The sequence below is a fragment of the Delphinus delphis genome, chromosome 4, assembly GCF_949987515.2.
Source record: "Delphinus delphis chromosome 4, mDelDel1.2, whole genome shotgun sequence".
Lineage (NCBI taxonomy): Eukaryota > Metazoa > Chordata > Mammalia > Artiodactyla > Delphinidae > Delphinus > Delphinus delphis.
In genome coordinates this window covers 111,028,261-111,050,410 of record NC_082686.1, presented here as the reverse complement: position 1 = coordinate 111,050,410, position 22,150 = coordinate 111,028,261, and the positions used below count along the sequence as shown (strand labels likewise).

The following is a 22,150-nucleotide window of genomic DNA, read 5'->3' as shown; positions in this document are numbered from 1 at the left end:
AAGCAATTATACTCCAATAAAGATGTTAAAAAAAACAAAAAAAAAAAAACTCAATACACAGAATGTTCTATAGAAAACTTTTAATATGATATCTGATATTAAAAATATTTCATTCTTATATACCAGCAAACAGTTCAAAAATGTAATTTTAAGACAAAAATTAAAATATCAAAAAGAACAAATGAACATAATATAAATAGAAAACAAAAAATTAGGAATACTTATAACACAGCATGTGCAGGATCTTATGAGTGTAGTTATACTTTATTGAAAAACATTAAAAAAAGATAAAACTGTATGCTGATATTCTATATTCATGGAAAGGAAGAATTTTTCATTGTAAAGTTGTCAATTCTGCTCCAAATTATAAATTTAATAGAATCCCAACCAAATTCCCATACTGATTTATGCAAACTGACAAACTAATTTAAAAAATTAGAAGCAAAGGTCCAAAAAAGGGTAAGACACTTTTGTAAAGAAAATTGGAGAGTCCTTTTATTTCAGATATCAAAACATTTTACACAAAGTTATTATAATAAGATGGTTTATCACTGCAGTATCTCAATGGAACAGAATAAAAAGCTTAAACACAGATCCCCATTTAACAGACCCTTAATAAATGACAGGGGCAGCAGTGCAAATTAGTAGAAAAAGGATGACCTGTTCAATAAAAAGTTTGAAAACAAGTGATTATCCACATGGATAATCTGAACACTTCTTATCAAATACAAAAATCAACTCCATGTGGATTGAAGACGTAATGTGGGAAGGCAAAACTTTAAGACCTCTAAAACATATACATAAAAGTAACTTTATGACCCTCAGATAGGAAAACTTGTATAAAATAGAAAACCACAGACCACAAAATAAGATTGAAAAATCCAACTACTTTAAAGTATTCGTCAAATAACACTCAAAAAGATGCTCTACCTTATTAGCAGTCAGTTATAAGATTAAAACCACAATGAGATCCCACTTTACATCCATCAAATTAATAAGAATTTCAAGCCTTATGGGAAATTCTAAATGTTGAAAGGATGTGCAATAGGAATCCTTACTATTGTTCTAGTATAAAGTGGTAAACTAGAACAAACACTTCAGAAAGCAATATGCATTATGTAAGAAAGTGGAATATGTACATATCCCAGGAATCAGCCAAGCCAACCCTAGAAAAATTCTTGCTCATGTGCACAGAGACGTGCATAAGAACAATCTCAGCAGTACGGTTTGTACTGTATTGGCAAAACAACAAAGCAAAACCAAAAAAAAACACAATAAAAATATCCTTAGGTGGAAAAATAAATTGTGGTATGTTCGTATACCAGTGTGGTACATTCATAACCAGTTACTTGGATGAGATGAATATCTCTCATTCTGAGGTTAGGATAGCAAAAGAGTACATACCATGTATCACTTATGTAAGTCAAAATACACGCAAAATGAAGTAGTGTATATATTACTTACAGTTATATATATGTTGTAAACCACAAAGAAAATGGGAAGGGATTCACAGGAGAATTTTGGCCAAGTAAAATATTTTATTTTTTCTAATAGCTAGATTAGTAGTATATGGTTACTCATTATTCTTTATATGTTTTTAGATGTATTAAATACTTCATAATAAAAATTTTAACACCTTTATCAGAGTAAAATTGCTTTACAATGGTGTGTTAGTTTCTGCTTTATAACAAAGTGAATCAGTTATACATATACAGATGTTCCCATATCTCTTCCTTCTTGCGTCTCCCTCCCTCCCAATCCCACCCCTCTAGGTGGTCACAAAGCACCAAGCTGATCTCCCTGTGCTATGCGGCTGCTTCCCACTAGCTAGCTACCTTATGTTTGGTAGTGTATATATGTCCATGCCACTCTCTCACTTTGTCACAGCTTACCCTTCCCCCTCCCCATATCCTCAAGTCCCTTCCCTAGTAGGTCTGTGTCTTTCTTCCTGTCTTACCCCTACGTTCTTCATGACATTTTTTCCTTAAATTCCATATATATGTGTTAGCATACAGTATTTGTTTTTCTCCTCCTGATTTACTTCACTCTGTATGACAGACTCTAGGTCCATTCACCTCATTACAAATAGCTCAATTTCATTTCTCTTTATGGCTGAGTAATATTCCATTGTATATATGTGCCACATCTTCTTTATGCATTCATCCAATGATGGACACTTAGGTTCTTTCCATCTCCTGGCTATTGTAAATAGAGCTGTAATGAACATTTTGGTACATGTTTTTTTTTTTTTTTAGCATCTTTATTGGGGTATAATGGCTTTACAATGGTGTGTTAGTTTCTGCTTTATAACAAAGTGAATCAGTTATATATATACATATATTCCCATATCTCTTCCCGTTTGCATCTCCCTCCCTCCCACCCTCCCTATCTCACCCCTCTAGGCGGTCACAAAGCACCGAGCTGATCTCCCTGTGCTATGCGGCTGCTTCCCACTAGCTATCCACCTTACGTTTGGTAGTGTACATATGTCCATCCCTCTCTCTCGCTTTGTCACAGCTCACCCTTCCCCCTCCCCATATCCTCAAGTCCCTTCTCTAGTAGGTCTGTGTCTTTATTCCTGTCTTACCCCTACGTTCTTCATGACATTTTTTTGTCTTAAATTCCATATATATGTGTTAGCATACGGTATTTGTCTTTCTCTTTCTGACTTACTTCACTCTCTATGACAGACTCTAGGTCTATCCACCTCATTACACATAGCTCAATTTCGTTTCTTTTTATGGCTGAGTAATATTCCATTGTATATATGTGCCACATCTTCTTTATCCATTCATCCGATGATGGGCACTTACGTTGTTTCCATCTCCGGGCAATACAGCTGAAATGAAAATTTTGGTACATGCCTCTTTTTGAATTATGGTTTTCTCAGGGTATATGCCCAGTAGTGGGATTGCTGGGTCATATGGTAGTTCTATTGGTAGTTTTTTAAGGAACCTCCATACTGTTCTCCATACTGGCTGTACCAATTCACATTCCCACCAGCAGTGCAAGAGTGTTCCCTTTTCTCCACACTGTCTCCAGCATTTACTGTTTGTAGATTTTTTGATGATGGCCATTCTGACTGGTGTGAGGTGTTCCTCATTGTAGTTTTGATTTGCATTTCTCTAATGATTAGTGATGTTGAGCATTCTTTCATGTGCTTGTTCGCAGTCTATATATCTTCTTTGGAGAAATGTCTATTTAGGTCTTCTGCCCATTTTTGGATTGGGTTGTTTGTTTTTTTCTTATTGAGCTGCATGAGCTGCTTGTAAATTTTGGAGATTAATCCTCTGTCAGTTTCTTCATTTGCAAATATTTTCTCCCATTCTGAGGGTTGTCTTTTGGTCTTGTTTATGGTTTCCTTTGCTGTGCAAAAGCTTTGAAGTTTCATTAGGTCCCATTTGTTTATTTTTGTTTTTATTTCCATTACTCTAGGAGGTGGGTCAAAAAGGATCTTGCTGTGATTTATGACATAAGAGTGTTTTGCCTGTTTTTCTCTAACAGTCTGATAGTTTCTGGCCTTACATTTAGGTCTTTAATCCATTTTGAGCTTATTTTTGTGTATGGTGTTAGGGAGTGATCTAATCTCATACTTTTACATGTACCTGTCCAGTTTTCCTCGCACCACTTCCTGAGCTGTCCTTTCTCCACTGTACATTCCTGCCTCCTTTATCAAAGATAAGGTGACCATATGTGCGTGGGTTTATCTCTGGGTCTTTCTATCCTGTTCCGTTGATCTATATTTCTGTTTTTGTGCCAGTACCATACTCTCTTGATACTGTAGCTTTGTAGTATAGTCTGAAGTCAGGGAGCCTGATTCCTCCAGCTCCGTTTTTCGTTCTCAAGATTGCTTTGCTATTCGGGGTCTTCTGTGTTTCCATACATATTGTGAAATTTTTTGTTCTACCTCTGTGAAAAATGCCAGTGGTAGTTTGCTAAGGATTGCATTGAATCTGTAGATTGCTTTGGGTAGTACAGTCATTTTCACAATGTTGATTCTTCCGACCCAAGAACATGGTATATCTCTCCATCTGTTTGTATCATCTTTAATTTCTTTCATCAGTGTCTTATAATTTTCTGCATACAGGTCTTCTGTCTCCTTAGGTAGGTTTATTCCTAGATATTTTATTCTTTTTGTGCAATGGTAAATGGGAGTGTTTTCTTGATTTCACTTTCAGATTTTTCATCATTAGTGTATAGGAATGCAAGAGATTTCTGTGCATTAATGTTGTATCCTGCTACTTTACCAAATTCATTGATTAGCTCTAGTAGTTTTCTGGTAGCATCTTTAGGATTCTCTATGTCCTCTGCAAACAGTGACAGCTTTACTTCTTTTCTGATTTTGATTCCTTTTATTTCTTTTTCTTCTCTGATTGCTGTGGCTAAAACTTCCAAAACTATGTTGAATAAGAGTGGTGAGAGTGGGCAACCTTGTCTTGTTCCTCATCTTAGTGGAAATGCTTTCAGTTTTTCACCATTGAGGATGATGTTGGCTGTGGGTTTGTCATATATGGCCTTTATTATGTTGAGGAAAGTTCCCTCTATGCCTACTTTCTGCAGGGTTTTTATCATAAATGGGTGTTGAATTTTGTCGAAAGCTTTCTCTGCATCTGTTGAGATGACCATATGGTTTTTCTCCTTCAGTTTGTTAATATGGTGTATCACATTGATTGATTTGCATATATTGAAGAATCCTTGCATTCCTGGAATAAATGCCACTTGATCCATGATGTATGATCCTTTTAATGTGCTATTAGATTCTGTTTGCTAGTATTTTATTGAGGATTTTTGCATCTATGTTCATCAGTGATATTGGCCTGTAGTTTTCTTTCTTTGTGACATCCTTGTCTGGTTTTGGTATCAGGGTGATGGTGGCCTTGTACAATGAGTTTGGGAGTGTTCCTCCCTCTGCTGTATTTTGGAAGAGCTTGAGAAAGATAGGTGTTAGCTCTTCTCTAAATGTTTGATAGAATTCGCCTGTGAAGCCATCTGGTCCTGGGCTTTTGTTTGTTGGAAGATTTTTAATCACAGTTTCAATTTCAGTGCTTGTGATTGGTCTGTTCATATTTTCCATTTCTTCCTGATTCAGTCTTGGCACGTTGTGCATTTCTAAGAATTTGTCCATTTCTTCCAGTTTGTCCATTTTATTGGCATAGAGTTGCGTGTAGTAATCTCTCGTGATCTTTTGTATTTCTGCAGTGTCAGTTGTTACTTCTCCTTTTTCATTTCTAATTCTTTTGATTTGAGTCTTCTCCCTTTTCTTCTTGATGGGTCTGGCTAATGGTTTATTAATTTTGTTTATCTTCTCAAAGTACCAACTTTCAGTTTTATTGATCTTTGCTATCGTTTCCTTCATTTCTTTTTCATTTATTTCTGATCTGATCTTTATGATTTCTTTCCTTCTGCTAACTTTGGGGTTTTTTTGTTTTTCTTTCTCTAATTGCTTTAGGTGCAAGGTTAGGTTGTTTATTCGAGATGTTTCCTGTTTCTTAAGGTAGGATTCTATTGCTATAAACCTCCCTCTTAGAACTGCTTTTGTTGCATCGCATAGGTTGTGGGTCGTCGTGTCTCCATTGTCATTTGTTTCTAGGTATTTTTTGGTTTCCTCTTTGATTTCTTCATTGATCACTTCGTTATTAAGTAGTGTATTGTTTAGCCTCCATGTGTTTGTATTTTTTACAGATCTTTTCCTGTAATTGATATCTAGTCTCATAGCATTGTGGTCGGAGAAGAAACTTGATACAATTTCAGTTTTCTTAAATTTACCAAGGCTTGATTTGTGACCCAATATATGATCTGTCCTGGAGAATGTTCCATGAGCACTTGAGAAAAAAGTGTATTCTGTTGATTTTGGATGGAATGTCCTATAAATATCAATTAAGTCCATCTTGTTTAATGTATCCTTTAAACCTGTGTTTCCTTATTTATTTTCATTTTGGATGATCTGTCCATTGGTGAAAGTGGGGTGTTAAAGTCCCCTACTATGAATGTGTTACTGTCGACTTCCCCTTCTACGGCTGTTAGTATTTGCCTTATGTATTGAGGTGCTCCTATGTTAGGTGCATAGATACTTAAAATTGTTATATCTTCTTCTTGGATCGATCCCTTGATCATTGTGTAGTGTCCTTTGTCTCTTCTAATAGTCCTTATTTTAAAGTCTATTTTGTCTGATATGAGAATTGCTACTCCAGCTTTCTTTTGATTTCCATTTACATGGAATATGTTTTTCCATCCCCTCACTTGCAGTCTGTATGTGTCTCTAGGTCTGAAGTGGGTCTCTTGTAGACAGCATATGTCTGGGTCTTGTTTTTGTATCCATTCAGCCAGTCTGTGTCTTTTGGTGGGAGCATTTAATCCATTTACATTTAAGGTAATTATCGATACGTATGTTCCTATTCCCATTTTCCTAATTGTTTGGGGTTTGTTATTATAGGTCTTTTCCTTCTCTTCTGTTTCTTGCCTAGAGAAGATCCTTTAGCATTTGTGGTAGAGCTGGTTTGGTGGTGCTGAACTCTCTCAGCTTTTGCTTGTCTGCAAAGGCTTTAAGTTCTCCATCAAATCTGAATGAGATCCTTGCTGGGTAGAGTAATCTTGGTTGCAGGTTTTTCTCCTTCATCACTTTAAATATATCCTGCCAGTCCCTTCTGGCTTGCAGAGTTTCTGCTGAAAGATCAGCTGTTAACCTTATGGGGATTCCCTTGTGTGCTATTTGTTGTTTTTCCTTTGCTGCTTTTAATATGTTTTCTTTGTATTTAACTTTTGACAGTTTGATTAATATGTGTCTTGGCGTATTTCTCCTTGGATTTATCCTGTATGGGACTCTCTGTGCTTGGCGGACTTGATTAACTATTTCCTTTCTCATATTAGGGAAGTTCTCAACTATAATGTCTTCAAATATTTTTTTAGTCCCTTTCATTTTTTCTTCTTCTTCTGAGACCCCTATAATTCGAATGTTGGTGCGTTTAATGTTGTCCCAGAGGTCTCTGAGATTGTCCTCAGTCCTTTTCATTCTTTTTTCTTTATTCTGCTCTACAGTAGTTATTTCCAGTATTCTATCTTCCAGGTCCCTTTCTGTTCTTCTGCCTCAGTTATTCTGCTATTGATCCCTTCTAGAGTATTTTTAATTTCATTTATTGTGTTGTTCATTGTTGCTTGTTTCATCTTTAGTTCTTCTAGGTCCTTGTTAAATGTTTCTTGCATTTTGTCTATTCTATTTCCAAGATTTTGGATCATCTTTACTACCATTATTCTGAATTCTTTTTCAGGTAGACTGCCTATTTCCTCTTCATTTGTTAGGTCTGGTGGGTTTTTATCTTGCTCCTTCATCTGCTGTGTGTTTTTCTGTCTTCTCATTTTGCTTAACTTACTGTGTTTGGGGTCTCCTTTTTGCAGGCTGCAGGTTCGTAGTTTCTGTTGTTTTTGGTGTCTGTCCCCTGTGGCTAAAGTTGGTTCAGTGGGTTGTGTAGGCTTCCTGGTGGAGGGGACTCATGCCTGTGTTCTGGTGAATGGAGCTGGATCTTTTTTTTCTGGTGGGCAGGTCCACGTCTGGTGGTGTGTTTTGGGGTGTCTGTGGACTTATGATTTTAGGCAGCCTCTCTGCTAATGGATGGGGTTGTATTCCTGTCTTGCTAGTTGTTTGGCATAGGTTGTCCAGCACTGTAGCTTGCTGGTCGTTGAGTGAAGCTGGGTTTTGGTGTTGAGATGGAGATCTCTGGGAGATTTTCGCCATTTGATATTACGTGGAGCTGGGAGGTCTCTTGTGGACCAGTGTCCTGAAGTTGGCTCTCCCACCTCAGAGTCACATCACTGACTGCTGGCTTCAGCACCAAGAGTCTTTCATCGACACTGCTCAGAATAAAAGGGAGAAAAAGTAGAAAGAAAGAAAGGGAGGGAGGGAGGGAGGAAGGAAAGGATAGAGGAAAATAAAATAAAATAAGGTATAATAAAATAAAAAAATTATTAAGAAAAAAAAATTTTTTTTAAGTAAAAAAAAAAAAACGGTTGGATAGAACCCTAGGACAAATGGTGAAAGCAAAGCTATACAGACAAATTCTCACACAGAAGTGTACACATACTCACACAAAGCGGAAAAGGGGAAAAAATAATAAACCTTGCTCCCAAAGTCCACCTCCTCAATTTGGGATGATTCGTTGTCTCTTCAGGTATTCCACAGATGCAGGGTACATCATGTTGATTGTGGAGATTTTATCCACTGCTCCTGAGGCTGCTGGGAGAGATTTCCCTTTCTCTTCTTTGTTTGCACAGCTCCTGGGGTTCAGGTTTGGATTTGGCCCTGCCTCTGCGTGTAGGTCGCCGGAGGGCATCTGTTCTTCGCTCAGACAGGACGGGGTTAAAGGAGCTGCTGATTCGGGGGCTCTGGCTCACTCAGGCCGGGGGGAGGGAGGGGCACGGAGTGCGTGGTGCGCCTGTGGCAGCAGTGGCCGGTGTGATGTTGCACCAGCCTGAGGCGCGCCGTGCATTCCCCCGGGGAAGTTGTCCCTGGGTCCCAGGACCCTGGCAGTGGCGGCCTGCACAGGCTCCCTGGAAGAGAGGTGTGGAGAGTGACCTGTTCTCGCACACAGGCTTCTTGGTGGTGGCAGCAGCAGCGTTAGCGTCTCATGCCCATCTCTGGGGTCCGCACTGTTAGCCGCTGCTCGCGCCCATCTCTGGAGCTCCTTAAGCAGTGCTCTTAATCCCCTCTCCTCCCGCACCAGGAAACAAAGAGGGAAGAAAAAGTCTCTTGCCTCTTTGGCAGGTCCAGACTTTTTCCCAGACTCCCTCCCGGCTAGCCGTGGCGCACTAACCCCTGCAGGCTGTGTGCACGCCTCCAGTCCTCTCCCTGCGCTCCGACCGAAGCCCGAACCTCAGCTCCCAGCCCTGCCTGCCCCAGCGGGTGAGCAGACAAGCCTCTCGGGGTGATGAGCGCTGGTCGGCACCGATTCTCTGTGCGGTAATCTCTCCGCTTTGCCCTCCGGACCCCTGTGGCTGCTCTCGCCTCCGCGGCTCTGAAGCTCCCCCCACCCCGCCAGCCGCAGACTCCGCCCGCGAAGGGGCTTCTAGTGTGTGGAAACCTTTCCTCCTTCACGGCTCCCTCCCACTGGTGCAGGTCCCGTCCCTATTCTTTTGTCTGTGTTTATTCTTTTTTTTTTTGCCCTACCCAGGTACGTGGGGAGTTTCCTGCGTTTTGGGAGGTCTGAGGTCTTCTGCCAGCGTTCAGTAGGTGTTCTGTAGGAGTTGTTCCACGTGTAGATGTATTTCTGATGTATCTGTGGGGAGGAAGGTGAACTCCATGTCTTACTCTTCCGCCATCTTCCTCCTCTCTCTGGGTATTGAGTTTTTAAAAATTGTGGTAAAATATGCCTAACATAAAATTTACCATTTTAACTATTTTTAGTTGTACAATTTAGTGGTACTATATTCACACTCTTGTGCCACCATCATTACCGTTCATGCCAGAACTTTTTTATCTTCCCAAACTGAAACATTATAGCCATTAAATAGTAACTCTGTCTTCCTCCCTCTGCCCAGTCCCTGGCAACCACCATTCTATTTTCTGTATCTGAATTTGACCATTCTAGGTAGCTCATATAAATGGACTCATACAGTATCTGTCCTTTTGTGTCTTATTTCACTTACCATAATGTCCTCAAGTTTCATCCATGTTTTAGCATGTGTCAGAATTTCATTCCTTATTTAAGTTGAATAATAGTTCATTGTATGTTGGAATTGTCTCTTCCTTTCTGTTGATGGACACTTGAGTTTTCTCTGTGGTTGGCTTTTGTAAATAATGGTGCTGTGAACGTCGCTGTACAGGTATCTGTTCAAGTCCCTGCTTTCATTTCTTTTAGATACAGTCCCAGAAGTGGAATTGATAAGTCATATGGTAATTCTATGTTTAATTTTTTGGGAAACCACCTTGCTGTTTTCCACAGTGGTGTACCACTTTACATTCTCACCAGCAATGCACAGGGGTTCCAGTTCCTCCACATCCTTACCAACATATTGTATTTTCTGCTTTTTTTTTAATAAACATCATCCTAATGGGTATGAAGTGGTATCTCACTGGTGGTTTTGATTTGCATTTCCCTGATGATTAGTGACACTGAGCATCATTTCATGTTTTTATTAGCCATCTATAAATCTTCTTTGGAGAAATGTTTATTCAATTGGGTTGATTTTTTTGTTCCTGAGTAGTAGGAGTTCTTTATGTATTTTGAATATTGATCCCTTATCAGATATATGATTTGCATATATTTTCACCCATTCTTTGGGTAGCCTTTTCACCCTGTGTTCTTTGATGGACAAAAGTTTTAATTGTGATGAAGTCCAATTTATTGTTTTCTCATTGCCTGTGTTTTTGGTGTCATAATTAAGAAATCATTGCCAAATCTAATGTAATGATGCTTTTCTTGTATGTTTTCTTCTAAAAGTTTTGTAGTTTTTATTCTTTAGGGCTGTGATCTGGGTATTATGTACTTTTCCTCTGCTCATTAGAATTATATGGTTTTTTCTCCTTGGTGTGGTAAATTGCATTAGTAGATTTTACATTGTTAAATCAAGTTTAAATTCTTCTGGATATGATATATTCATCTTTTTTTTTACTGTGTTCAGTTTACTAATATTTTATTTAGGATTTTATCTATTCGGTGTGATATTGGCCTATAATTTTCCTTTTCCTGTTGTCCTTGTTGGGTTTTGTTATTATTGATAAAATGGATTGGTGAGTTACTTTTTTTTTCTTTAATCTCAGTTTATGTACGATTCGAGTTCCCTTATACTTGAATGTGTGATGAAACTCATCTGTCTAACGGCCTGGTCTAAAGGCCTGGCCTGATTTTATAGTACGGATTTATTTAATGGATATGAAACTATTTCATTGTTCTATTTTTTCCTGAATAAGTTTTGGTAAGCTATATTTTCTAGGAGATTTAAATACCAGTTTCATTAGTCTTTTTAACAAACCAAGTTTGATTTTTGTTTCATTAATTTATTGTCTTACTCTTTTTTTTCTTCTCTTTTTTCTTCTGATTTCTTAAGTTGCACAATTTGTTTTTTTTAGTCTTTTTATCTAAGTGTTTATGTCAGTAGATTTCTCTGAAAGTAGTAACTCATTTATATTTCAAAAGATCTTCTGTGTAGCATTTTTGTAATTGTTCAAGTCTAAATATTTTCTAATTTTATCATATCTTTGGTCTATGAGGTGTTTAGGAAGTGATTTTCATAAATGTTCTTCTGTGCCTCAGAAAAATAAAGTGTACTTGTCATCTCCTTTTGCAGGGTGGACTTGGTGGTGGTGGTGGTTGATTGGGTTTTGGTCGACATTTTCACTGAAGGCATTTCCCTTTAGTGTTTCTGAGTGGTAAGGAATACTCTGCCCCACGTCTAATTTGTGTGAGATCAAAGGCTTGACTCCTATCCCTCTATGTGATATCCTTAAATTCTAAGGGTATAGGTCACTGCCAAAATAGATGTTAATCGTTAGCTTTAGTAATCACTTAATGATCTGAATTCATGCTACTACTTCCTTTTTAGCCCTTGAGAATTTCTCTTGCTTTCTTGCAAACTCAGCTATGTATTTATAAGGATACCTTTAATATTTCATCCTGTATTTTAGGTGTTTTTAGTGAGTAGGTTTTGAATATCTAGCCTACCATATTTCTAGAAAGGAACTTTCAGTATTCATATTTTTTTTATCCACACTGTTTCTCTTCATGGAGTACTGCAGAATTGACTTTTGTCAGACCACTTGCTTATGCTTTAGTAGTGTATCATATCAGATCATCCTAATTTTTTAGGATGTTCTAGTATAAAGAAGCCGCAGATTGACTGGAAGTAGTTTTATGCATTATCCTTCAACAAGGGTACTTGCTGGAGGCAGGCAGTTGGTTTCTCAAACCTTCCTTTCTAAAGCAGCTAGTAGTCTACTGACTTTGAAAGGATTTAGTGACAGTAAATCTCAGTGAATCCCCAAGCATCAAATTTAGAAGAATGTAATCAAGTATTTTCAGTTACCTCTTAAAACAAAATTACTTTTGATTTGAGAGAGCTTTTTCAATAATAGTCTTGTCAAAAAGCCTATTATTTGGTAGTCTATTGGGCAACTGAATGACATCTATTTGAGAAAGGGTTTTATTTCTAAAATAAATGGGAAGAACTACTGTAGAACATGTTAATTTATTCTGAGTCTTTAATAACTTCAGGGTTTTACTTATCATTTATAAAACTTAGTATTTCTAGTTTGTTTTTATAGTAGTCTAAAATTCCCCTGGGCTTCTTCCTTCTTCCTATCTCACCACCTATATATAGACATCAAACAAAGTTGTTTTTTTCCTCCTAGATGTGATTGTGAACAATTTTAATGGCAAAATATTTTGTTTTTACGTTTTATATTAGAAATATCTATTTTTAAAACTACTTTCCAAAATGTTTTATAGTATCATGTCACCTTTATTTCCATCTAAGCTTATTCATCCTCATACATCTCTATAAATTATAAATATACTGTTATCCCTTATTCCTTATAATATGAAACTGAGGGTCATAGAGTCTCCTGACCTACTGATCAGTAATGCTCTAGACAAAACTGCTTCTTCAGAGTGTCAGTAAGAGCAATTTAAATACTTGTATTAAGTAGGAATTAAAGTATATATAAACAGTAATTAGTTTAAAAGTGAAAACGGTCGTGTCTATTGGAGATGAAGATAGAAATAAGAATATGGCACTATAACATAATGTTATGGACCCTGGAGTCAGACAGACTTCGGTTTATATCTCATTTCTGCCACCTAATAACTGTATGACTTTAGGTAAGTTACATAACCTCTTTAAGCCTGGTATTCTTCTTGAAGAAAGGGTATAGATACAGCAATAGAATGAGCCTAATAGTATCATGACCATTAATTACATGCATGTAAAGCACTTAGGCACAGTGCCTATATAAATAAATGTTAAGAATCCTTGAATACCTTCCAGGCTTGTTGGAATCCCATGAAGCAGGGCTTGGCAAACTGTTTTTGTAAAAGGCCAGACAGTAAATATTTTGGGCTTTACCAGACACATTCTGCCTCTGTCACACATTCTATTTTGTTTTGTTTTGTTTTTGCAACCATTTAAAAATGTAAAAATGATAATACCCAGGCCATGGGCCCACTTTGGCCCCTAGGCTGTAGTTTGCCTATCTCTGCTGTAAGGCATTACCCTTCAACACAGCACCACTAGAGTTTTCAAGAACATACTAAGTTTTTACCTCTTAAACTTTTAGCATTGATTTCATAATATTTATTGCATATTAGGGTATGCATTTTCTTTTTCTTTTTATACAGCAAGTCAGTAGAGCAACTGCTCCTAATCTCTTTATTTTTTTTAATTTAATTTGATTTATTTTATCATACAGCAGGCTCTTATTAGTTATCCATTTTATACATATTGGTGTATACATGTCAATCCCAATCTCCCAATTCATCACACCACCCCACCTCCACCCCCTCCCCACCACTTTCCCCCCTTGGTGTCCATACGTTTGTTCACTGTATCTGTGTCTCATTTTCTGCCCTGCAAACCGGTTCATCAGTACCATTTTTCTAGATTCCACATATATGTGTTAATATACGATATTTGTTTTTCTGTTTCTGACTTACTTCACTCCATATGACAGTCTCTAGATCCATCCACATCTCTACAAATGACCCAGTTTCGTTCCTTCTTACGGCTGAGTAATATTCCATTGTATATATGTACCACATCTTCTTTATCCATTCATCTGTTGATGGGCATTTAGGTTGTTTCCATGTCCTGGCTATTGTAAATAGTGCTGCAATGAACACTGGGGTGCATGCGTCTTTTTGAATTATGGTTTCTCTGGGTGTATGCCCAGTAGTGGGACTGCTGGGTCATATGGTAATGCTATTCTTAGTTTTTTAAGGACGCTCCATACTGTTCTCCATAGTGACTGCATAAATTTACATTCCCTCCAATAGTGCAAGAGGGTTCCCTTTTCTCCACACCCTCTCCAGCATTTGTTGTTTGTAGATTTTCTGATGATGCCCATTCTAACTGGTGTGAGGTGTGACACCTCACTAGTTTTGATTTGCATTTCTCTAATAATTAGTGATGTTGAGCAGCTTTTCATGTGCTTCTTGACCATCTATATGTCCTCTTTGGAGAAATGTCTATTTAGGTCTTCTGCCCATTTTTAGATTTGGTTGTTTTTTTTTTAATATTGAGCTGCATGAGCTGTTTATATATTTTGTAGATTAATCCTTTGTCCATTGATTCGTTTGCAAATATTTTCTCCCATTCTGAGGGTTGTCTTTTCATCTTGTTTGTAGTTTCCTTTGCGGTGCAAAAACTTAAGTTTCATTAGGTCCCATTTGTTTATTTTTGTTTTATTTCCATTACTCTAGGAGGTGGATCAAAAAAGGCCTTGCTGTGATTTATGTCAAAGAATGTTCTTCCTATGTTTTCCTCCAAGAATTTTATAGTGTCTGGTCTTACATTTAGGTCTCGAATCTATTTTGAGTTTATTTTTGTGTATGGTGTTAGGGAGTGTTCTAATTTCATTCTTTTACATGTAGCTGTCCAGTTCTCCGAGCACCACTTACTGAAGAGACTGTCTCCATTGTATATCCTTGCCTCCTTTGTCATAGATTAGTTGACCGTAGGTGTGTGGGTTTACATCTGTGCTTTCTATCCCGTTCCATTGATCTATGTTTCTGTTTTTGTGCCACTACCATATTGTCTTAATTACCGTAGCTTTGTAGTGTAGTCTGAAGTCAGGGAGCCTGATTCATCCAGCTCCGTTTTTTTCCCTCAAGACTGCTTTGGCTATTCAGGGTCTTTTGTGTCTCCATACAAATTTTAAGATTTATTTGTTCTAGTTCTATAAAAAATGCCATTGGTAATTTGATAGGGGTTGCATTGAATCTGTAGATTGCTTTGGGTAGTATAGTCATTTTCACAATATTGATTCTTCCAATCCAAGAACGTGGTATATGTCTCCATCTGTTTGTTTCATCTTTAATTTCTTTCATCAGTGTCTTATACTTTTCTGCATACAGGTCTTTTGTCTCCCTAGGTAGGCTTATTCCTAGGTATTTTATTCTTCTTGTTGCAGTGGTAAATGGGAGTGTTTCCTTATTTTCTCTTTCACATTTTTCATCATTAGTGTATAGGAATGCAAGAGATTTATGTGCATTAATTTTGTAACGTGCAACATTACCAAATTCATTGATTAGCTCTAGTAGTTTTCTGGTGGCATCTTTAGGATTCTCTATGTATAGTATCATGTCATCTGCAAACAGTGACAGTTTTACTTCTTTTCCAATTTGTGTTTCTTTTATTTCTTTTTCTTCACTGACTGCCGTGGCTAGGACTTCCAAAACTATGTTGAATAATAGTGGTGAGAGTGGATATCCTTGTCTTGTTCCTGATCTTAGAGGAAATGCTTTCAGTTTTTCACCATTGAGAATGATGTTTGCTGTGGGTTTGTCATATATGGCCTTTATTATGCTGAGGTACATTTCCTCTATGCCCACTTTCTAGAGAGTTTTTATCATAAATGGGTGTTGAATTTTGTCAAAAGCTTTTTCTGCATCTATTGAGATGATCATATGGTTTTTCTTCTTCAGTTTGTTAATGTGGTGTATCAAATTGATTGATTTACATATATTGAAGAATCCTTGCATACCTCGGATAAATCCCACTTGATCATGGTGTATGATCCTTTTAATGTGTTGTTGGATTCTGTTTGCTAGTATTGTGTTGAGGATTTTTGCATATATATTCATCAGTGATATTGGTCTGTAATTTTCTTTTTTTGTGGTATCTTTGTCTGGTTTTGGTATCAGGGTGATGGTGGCCTCATAGAATGAGTTTGGAAGTGTTCCTTCCTCTGCAATTTTTTGGAAGAGTTTGAGAAGGATGGGTGTTAGCTGTTCTCTAAATGTTTGATAGAATTCACCTGTGAAGCCATCTGGTCCTGGACTTTTGTTTGTTGGAAGATTTTTGTTGTTGTTATTGTTGTTGGAAGATTTTTAATCACAGTTTCAATTTCATTACTTGTGATTGGTCTGTTCATATTTTCGGTTTCTTCCTGATTCAGTCTTGGAAGGTCATACCTTTCTAAGAATATGTCCGTTTCTTCCAGGTTGTCCATTTTATTGGCATAGAGTTGCTTGTAGTAGTCTCTTAGGGTGCTTTGTATTTCTGCAGTGTCTGTTGTAACGTCTCCTTTTTCATTTCTAATTTTATTGATTTGAGTCCTCTCCCACTTTTCTTGATGAGTCTGGCTAATGGTTTATCAATTATGTTTATCTTCTCAAAGAAGCAGATTTTAGTTTTATTGATCTTTGCTATTGTTTTCTTTGTTTCTGTTTCATTTATTTCTGCTCTGATCTTTATGATTTCTTTCCTTCTGCTAACTTTGGGTTTTGTTTGTTCTTCTTTCTCTAGTTGTTTTAGGTGTAAGGTTAGATTGTTTATTTGAGATGTTTGGTTCTTTTTGAGGTACAATTCTATTGCTATAAAGTTCCCTCTTAGAACTGCTTTTGCTACATCCCATAGGATTTGGATTGTCATGTTTTTATTGTCATTTGTCTCTAGGTATTTTTTAATGTCCTCTTTGATTTCTTCAGTGATCTTTTGGTCATTTAGTAACGTATTGTTTAGCCTCCATGTGTTTGTGGTTTTTACGTTTTTTTTCTCTGTAATTGATTTCTAATCTCATAGTGTTGTGGTTGGAAAAGGTGCTTGATACTATTTCAGTTTTCTTAACTTTACTGAGGCTTGGTTTGTGACCCAAGATGTGATCTATCATGGAGAATCTTCTGTGCGCACTTGAGAAGAAACTGTAATCTGCTGGTTTTGGATGGAGTGTCCTATAAATATATCTGGTGTATTGTGTCATTTAAAGCTTGTTTTTCCTTATTAATTTTCTGTTTGGATGATCAGTCCATTGGTGTAAGTGAGGTGTTAAAGTCCCCCACTGTTATTATTTTTATTAATTAATTAATTTATTTTTGGCACATTGGGTCTTCGTTGCTGTGCGTGGGCTTTCTCTAGTTGCGGGGAGCGGGCTACTCTTCATTGCGGTGCACAGGCTTCTCATTGCAGTGGCTTCTTTTGTTGCAGAGCATGGGCTCTAGGTGCACAGGCTTCGGTACTTGTGGCACATGGGCTCAGTAGTTGTGGCTCACGGGCTCTAGATAGCAGGCTCAGTAGTTGTGACACACTGGCTTACTTACTCCGCGGCATGTGGGATCTTCCTGGACCAGAGCTCAAACCCATGTTCCCTGCATTGGCAGGCGGATTCTTAACCACTGCACCACTAGGGAAGTCCCCCCACTATTATTGTGTTACTGTCGATTTCCTCTTTTATAGCTGTTAGCAGTTGCCTTATGTATTGAGGTGCTCCTATGTTGGGTGCATATATATTTATAATTGTTATATCTTCTTTTTGGATTGATTCCTTGATCATTATGTAGTGTCCTTCCTTGTCTCTTGTAACATTTTTTGTTTTAAAGTCTATTTTATCAGATATGAGTATTGCTACTCCAGCTTTCTTTTGATTTCCATTTGCATGGAATATCATTTTCCATCCCTTCACTTCCAGTCTGTATGTGTCCCTAGGTCTGAAGTGGGTCTCCTGTAGACAGCATATATATGGGTCTTGTTTTTGTATCCATTCAGTGAGCCTGTGTCTTTTGCTTGGAGCATTTAATCCATTCACGTTTAAGGGAATTATCTATATGTATGTTCCTGTTACCATTTTCTTAGTTGTTTTGGGTTTGTTTTTGTAGGTCCTTTTTTCTCTTGTGTTTCCCACTTAGAGAAGTTCCTTTAGCATTTGTTGTAGAGCTGGTTTGGTGGAGCTGAATTCTCTTTGCTTTTGCTTGTCTGTAAAGCTTTTGATTTCTCCATGGAATCTGAATGAGATCCTTGCCGGGTAGAGTAATCTTGGTTTTAAGTTCTTCCCTTTCATCACTTTAAATATGTCATGCCACTCCCTTCTGGCTTTTAGAGTTTCTGCTGAGAAATCAACTTTTAACCTTATTTGAGTTCCCTTGTATGTTGTCGTTTTTCCCTTGTTGCTTTCTATCATTTTTCTTTGTCTTTAATTTTTGCCAATTTGCTTACTGTGTGTCTCGGCGTGTTTCTCCTTGGGTTTATCCTGTATGGGAGTCTCTGTGCTTCCTGGACTTGCGTGGCTATTTCCTTTCCCATGTTAGGGAAGTTTTTGACTTTAATCTCTTCAAATATTTTCTCGGGTCCTTTTTCTCTCTCTTCTCCTTCTGGGACCCCTATAATGCGAATGTTGCGTTTAATGTTGTCCCAGAGGTCTCTTAGTCTGTCTTCATTTCTTTTCATTCTTTTTTCTTTATTCTGTTCCACAGCACTGAATTCCACCATTCTGTCTTCCAGGTCACTTATCCATTCTTCTACCTCAGTTATTCTGCTGTTGATTCCTTCCAGTGTATTTTTCATTTCAGTTATTGTATTGTTCATCTCTGTTTGTTTGTTCTTTAATTCTCCTAGGTCTTTGTTAAACATTTCTTGCATCTTTTCAATCTTTGCCTCCATCCTTTTTCCAAGGTCCTGGGTCATCTTCACTATCATTATTCTAAATTGTTTTTCTGGAAGGTTGCCTATCTCTACTTCATTTAGTTGTTTTTCTGGGGTTTTATCTTGTTCCTTCATCTGGTACATTGCCCTCTGCCTTTTTTGTGTGTTTGTTTGTTTGTTTGTTTTTGTTTTGCGGTATGTGGGCCTCTCACTGTTGTGGCCTCTCCCGTTGCGGAGCACAGGCTCCGGACGCACAGGCTCAGCGGCCATGGCTCATGGGCCCAGCTGCTCCACGGCATGTGGGATCTTCCCGGACCGGGGAACGGACCCGTGTCCCCTGCATTTGCAGGCGGACTCTCAACCACTGCGCCACCAGGGAAGCCCCCTCTGCCTTTTTGTCTTGTCTGTCTTTCTGTGAATGTGGTTTTAGTTCCACAGGCTGCAGGACTGTAGTTCGTCTTGCTTCTGCTGTCTGCCCTCTCCTAATCCCTTTATTTTTAAACCAGGACTTTTCCAGTGTCTAACACCCTGCTAGTGTTGGAAGGTCTCCTGCAGAGGCAGGGGGTAGCTGTGTCTCACCGTGAGCACTAGGACACTGGCAGCAGCTGCATTTTCATTATTGACATTTATATTTTAAAATATTTATGTTTTTTTTCTTCTACTACCCATTTATAAGCCAACTTTATCCTGAAATGAAATTGTTGAGACTGTTGGGTCCTTGATCAGTTGTTTTCTTAAGAATCGGTATAGAAGCTAAATAGCTCCAATTTCATTATAAAACTTTATAGAAATTTTTGAAAGGGAAATAACCATAATTCTCTTATTATTGCATTTATTCAGTTATTTCCATGTGATGGGCTTGACCACTTAGGCCTGTTGCTTCCATTTTTTCCTTAATGATATTTTTTTAATTCTGTTGTGAATTATCTGAACCAGTTTCGGAACTCAAACAGGCCCATGGAGTTATTGGAGCTTCATAATTTTCAACTAATTAGAGTTTTCTAGTACACTAGTAACACTTAGAATAGTAACATGATTGCTGTTGTCCTAGGATAGTAATACTGATAACACTCCTGGGAACCCAGAGGATGGGATGGTTCATATTCTTTCTTCATTGTATACTTATAAAACCTTAGTTTTATATGTGTGGTCACAGTTCTCAGGTTCCATGTTACCTTAATATCCTTACTAGGAAATAAACTTTATAAAATAAAATACCTGTTAGAAAACATTTCTTTTTCTGTTCCAGTTGAAGTTGCGCGGTCTGAAGTTGGACCCTTTAATGATTCTGCTCATGTGGAGCCCCTTATTGATTCTACTCATATGTCTCTGCAAGAAGAAAACCAGTCTTCCGTCAGTCATTGCCTCCCTGATGCTTCTACAATTACTGAAGAAGGTTTATTTAGCCAAAAGAGTTTTCTTATTTTAGGTTTTAGTAATGAAAATGAATTTAATATTGCAACTATCATAAGAGAAAATGCTGGAAAAATTGTGTCACTTCAGAGCAGAGTTGTTGCTGATTATGCTGTGGTTCCTCTGCTGGGGTGTGAAGTACAGGCAACTGTGGGAGAAGTTGTTACAAATACATGGCTGGTAAGAAAACACTGTAGCAGTTGAAATATAGTATTGAAGGATGTCTGAAACTAGGAGTACACATTTATTTCTTAGGCAGTTCAGTTTCAGTAAATTGGTATTTGGGTTTGAGCACTGTCTGGATTTTGCTTTTAACAATGGAAAGTGTAAATAATAAACTATGCAAGCTTCTTGGTCCTAATCCTGGTAGAATAAAGGGGCCACACCAGCAGTGTTCCTTCTTAGGAAGTTACTCCAGGTCATCTCATATTATTTCAATTTTCCTAGTTTTCTTACTACCAAAACATGACATACATTTTTGTATTATTCCATCTTGTTGGCTTATCACTAATAATTTCATCATTGATTTATTTTTCAACTTTCAAAGAGAAAAAGTGATAATACATTGGAAGAAATTAAATTTTAAGCAAAATTCAATAAATTCGATGACAAATCTGACTGATTTTAACATCCTATATAACGGATTGGTGTGTATGTATTTCTTTAATGTTATAATTTTAAATGTGTTGAGAATGAGCATATATACACATTTATATGAAAGTAAAATTGGTTTTCATCTAAACTAAAATTACTGTTACTGTAACTGAACCAGTGTTAACCACTAGTCGCTTATTTCAGGTTGATGTTATTGTTTCTCTTGTTTTTGAAAGGTAACTTGTATAGACTATCAGACTTTAACTGATCCAAAGTCAAATCCTCTCTTCACACCAGTCCCAGTAATGGCAGGAATGACTCCGTTAGAGGATTGTGTTCTTTCATTCAGCCAGTGTGCAGGAGCTGAAAAAGATTCGTTGACATTCTTAGCAAATCGCCTTGGAGCAAGGTATGTAGTATTTTTAGTGTACCTGCTGTCTTGGTGTACTTTTTATTTGTTTTGACTTATAGAAGAGCATTCAAATTAGGATTTCACTGGGTGTCTTTATAATATTTATGAGGAGTGTGTTGCATATCTATGTGATGGCTCAAAGTGGGAGAGGGAGAATGCTGTTAGACGGATGCCTGGCAAATGTTAAGGCTCCAGGTGTTAATGCTTACCTACCAGGAAAGGGAATATTTAAAGCTGATATGTGGGTCGTTATTGAGTGTTGCTTATCTAAGCATTATTTATTCCCTTCCATATGCCATCTGGATGATTTATTCTTTTTCAGTGTACATTAATTGTTTTTCTGCAGTGCAAATGTTAAGCAGAAATAATGAATACTTTGGGAGAAAGAAAATGAATTTTAAAGTTCCAAAATCCAGATTAGCCCAACCTGTAAGTGAACTTTAATGGTGGCTGTTTAAAAAGGAAGTAGAAAACTCATTATATAAATAAATATAAATGAACTAAACTTTACATTAAAGGAAAAGTTCTTTTAGATTATATCATTAAGCAGCGCTTAAAATGCTTTTAAACAAGAGACACATCTAAACCTAAATGATTCAGAACATTTGGGGAAAAAAAAAGATGGGCAAAGATATATCAAAAGAAAAGAGAGTGTTGCAGTTTTAACGTCAGACAAGTTTGGATTCAAATCAAAAGGCATTAAACAGGAAAAAGAAGAGCACTGTAAATAAAGAGTGCTGTTTACACTGAAGGTAAAAAATATGTATATACCAAATAGAGCATGACTACCATTCATAGAACAAAAAAAGCAGGAAATTCAATGAGGAATCAGCAGAAACATTAATTGTAAGAGACTTTAATTCCCACCTTTTACCTCATGACAGGTCAAATGGAAAACAAGAAAGGATACAGATTTAAACAGCATAGTTAGCTATCCACTCTAAAACAGTGACCATACCATTTCAAGCACCTGTGGAACACTCATAAACGTTGCCTGTATAGAAATTGGCCACAAAGAAAACCTCAGTAAGTTCCCTGAAGTAGAAAGAGTGGAGACCATATTCTGTAATCACAGTACAAAAAAAAAAAACCCAAAATTAGAAATGAGTAGGAGAAATAGAAGATGAAAAGACTTTATCAACTCAGCATTTTAGAACTTTTTAGTAACTCTTG

At 37.3% G+C, this 22,150-nt stretch overlaps 1 protein-coding gene across 3 annotated transcripts in view; it reads left to right on the top strand.

Moving 5' to 3' along the window:
* Nucleotides 1-22,150, top strand: part of TOPBP1 (DNA topoisomerase II binding protein 1) — a 77,552-nt gene that overhangs the window by 18,066 nt on the left and 37,336 nt on the right. For all 3 annotated transcript variants that reach the window (XM_060011285.1, XM_060011284.1, XM_060011286.1), the window contains exons 11-12: nt 19,808-20,151; nt 20,802-20,974. In XM_060011285.1, the coding sequence (XP_059867268.1) occupies nt 19,808-20,151; nt 20,802-20,974 (517 nt within the window). The remainder of the gene's footprint in view (nt 1-19,807; nt 20,152-20,801; nt 20,975-22,150) is intronic.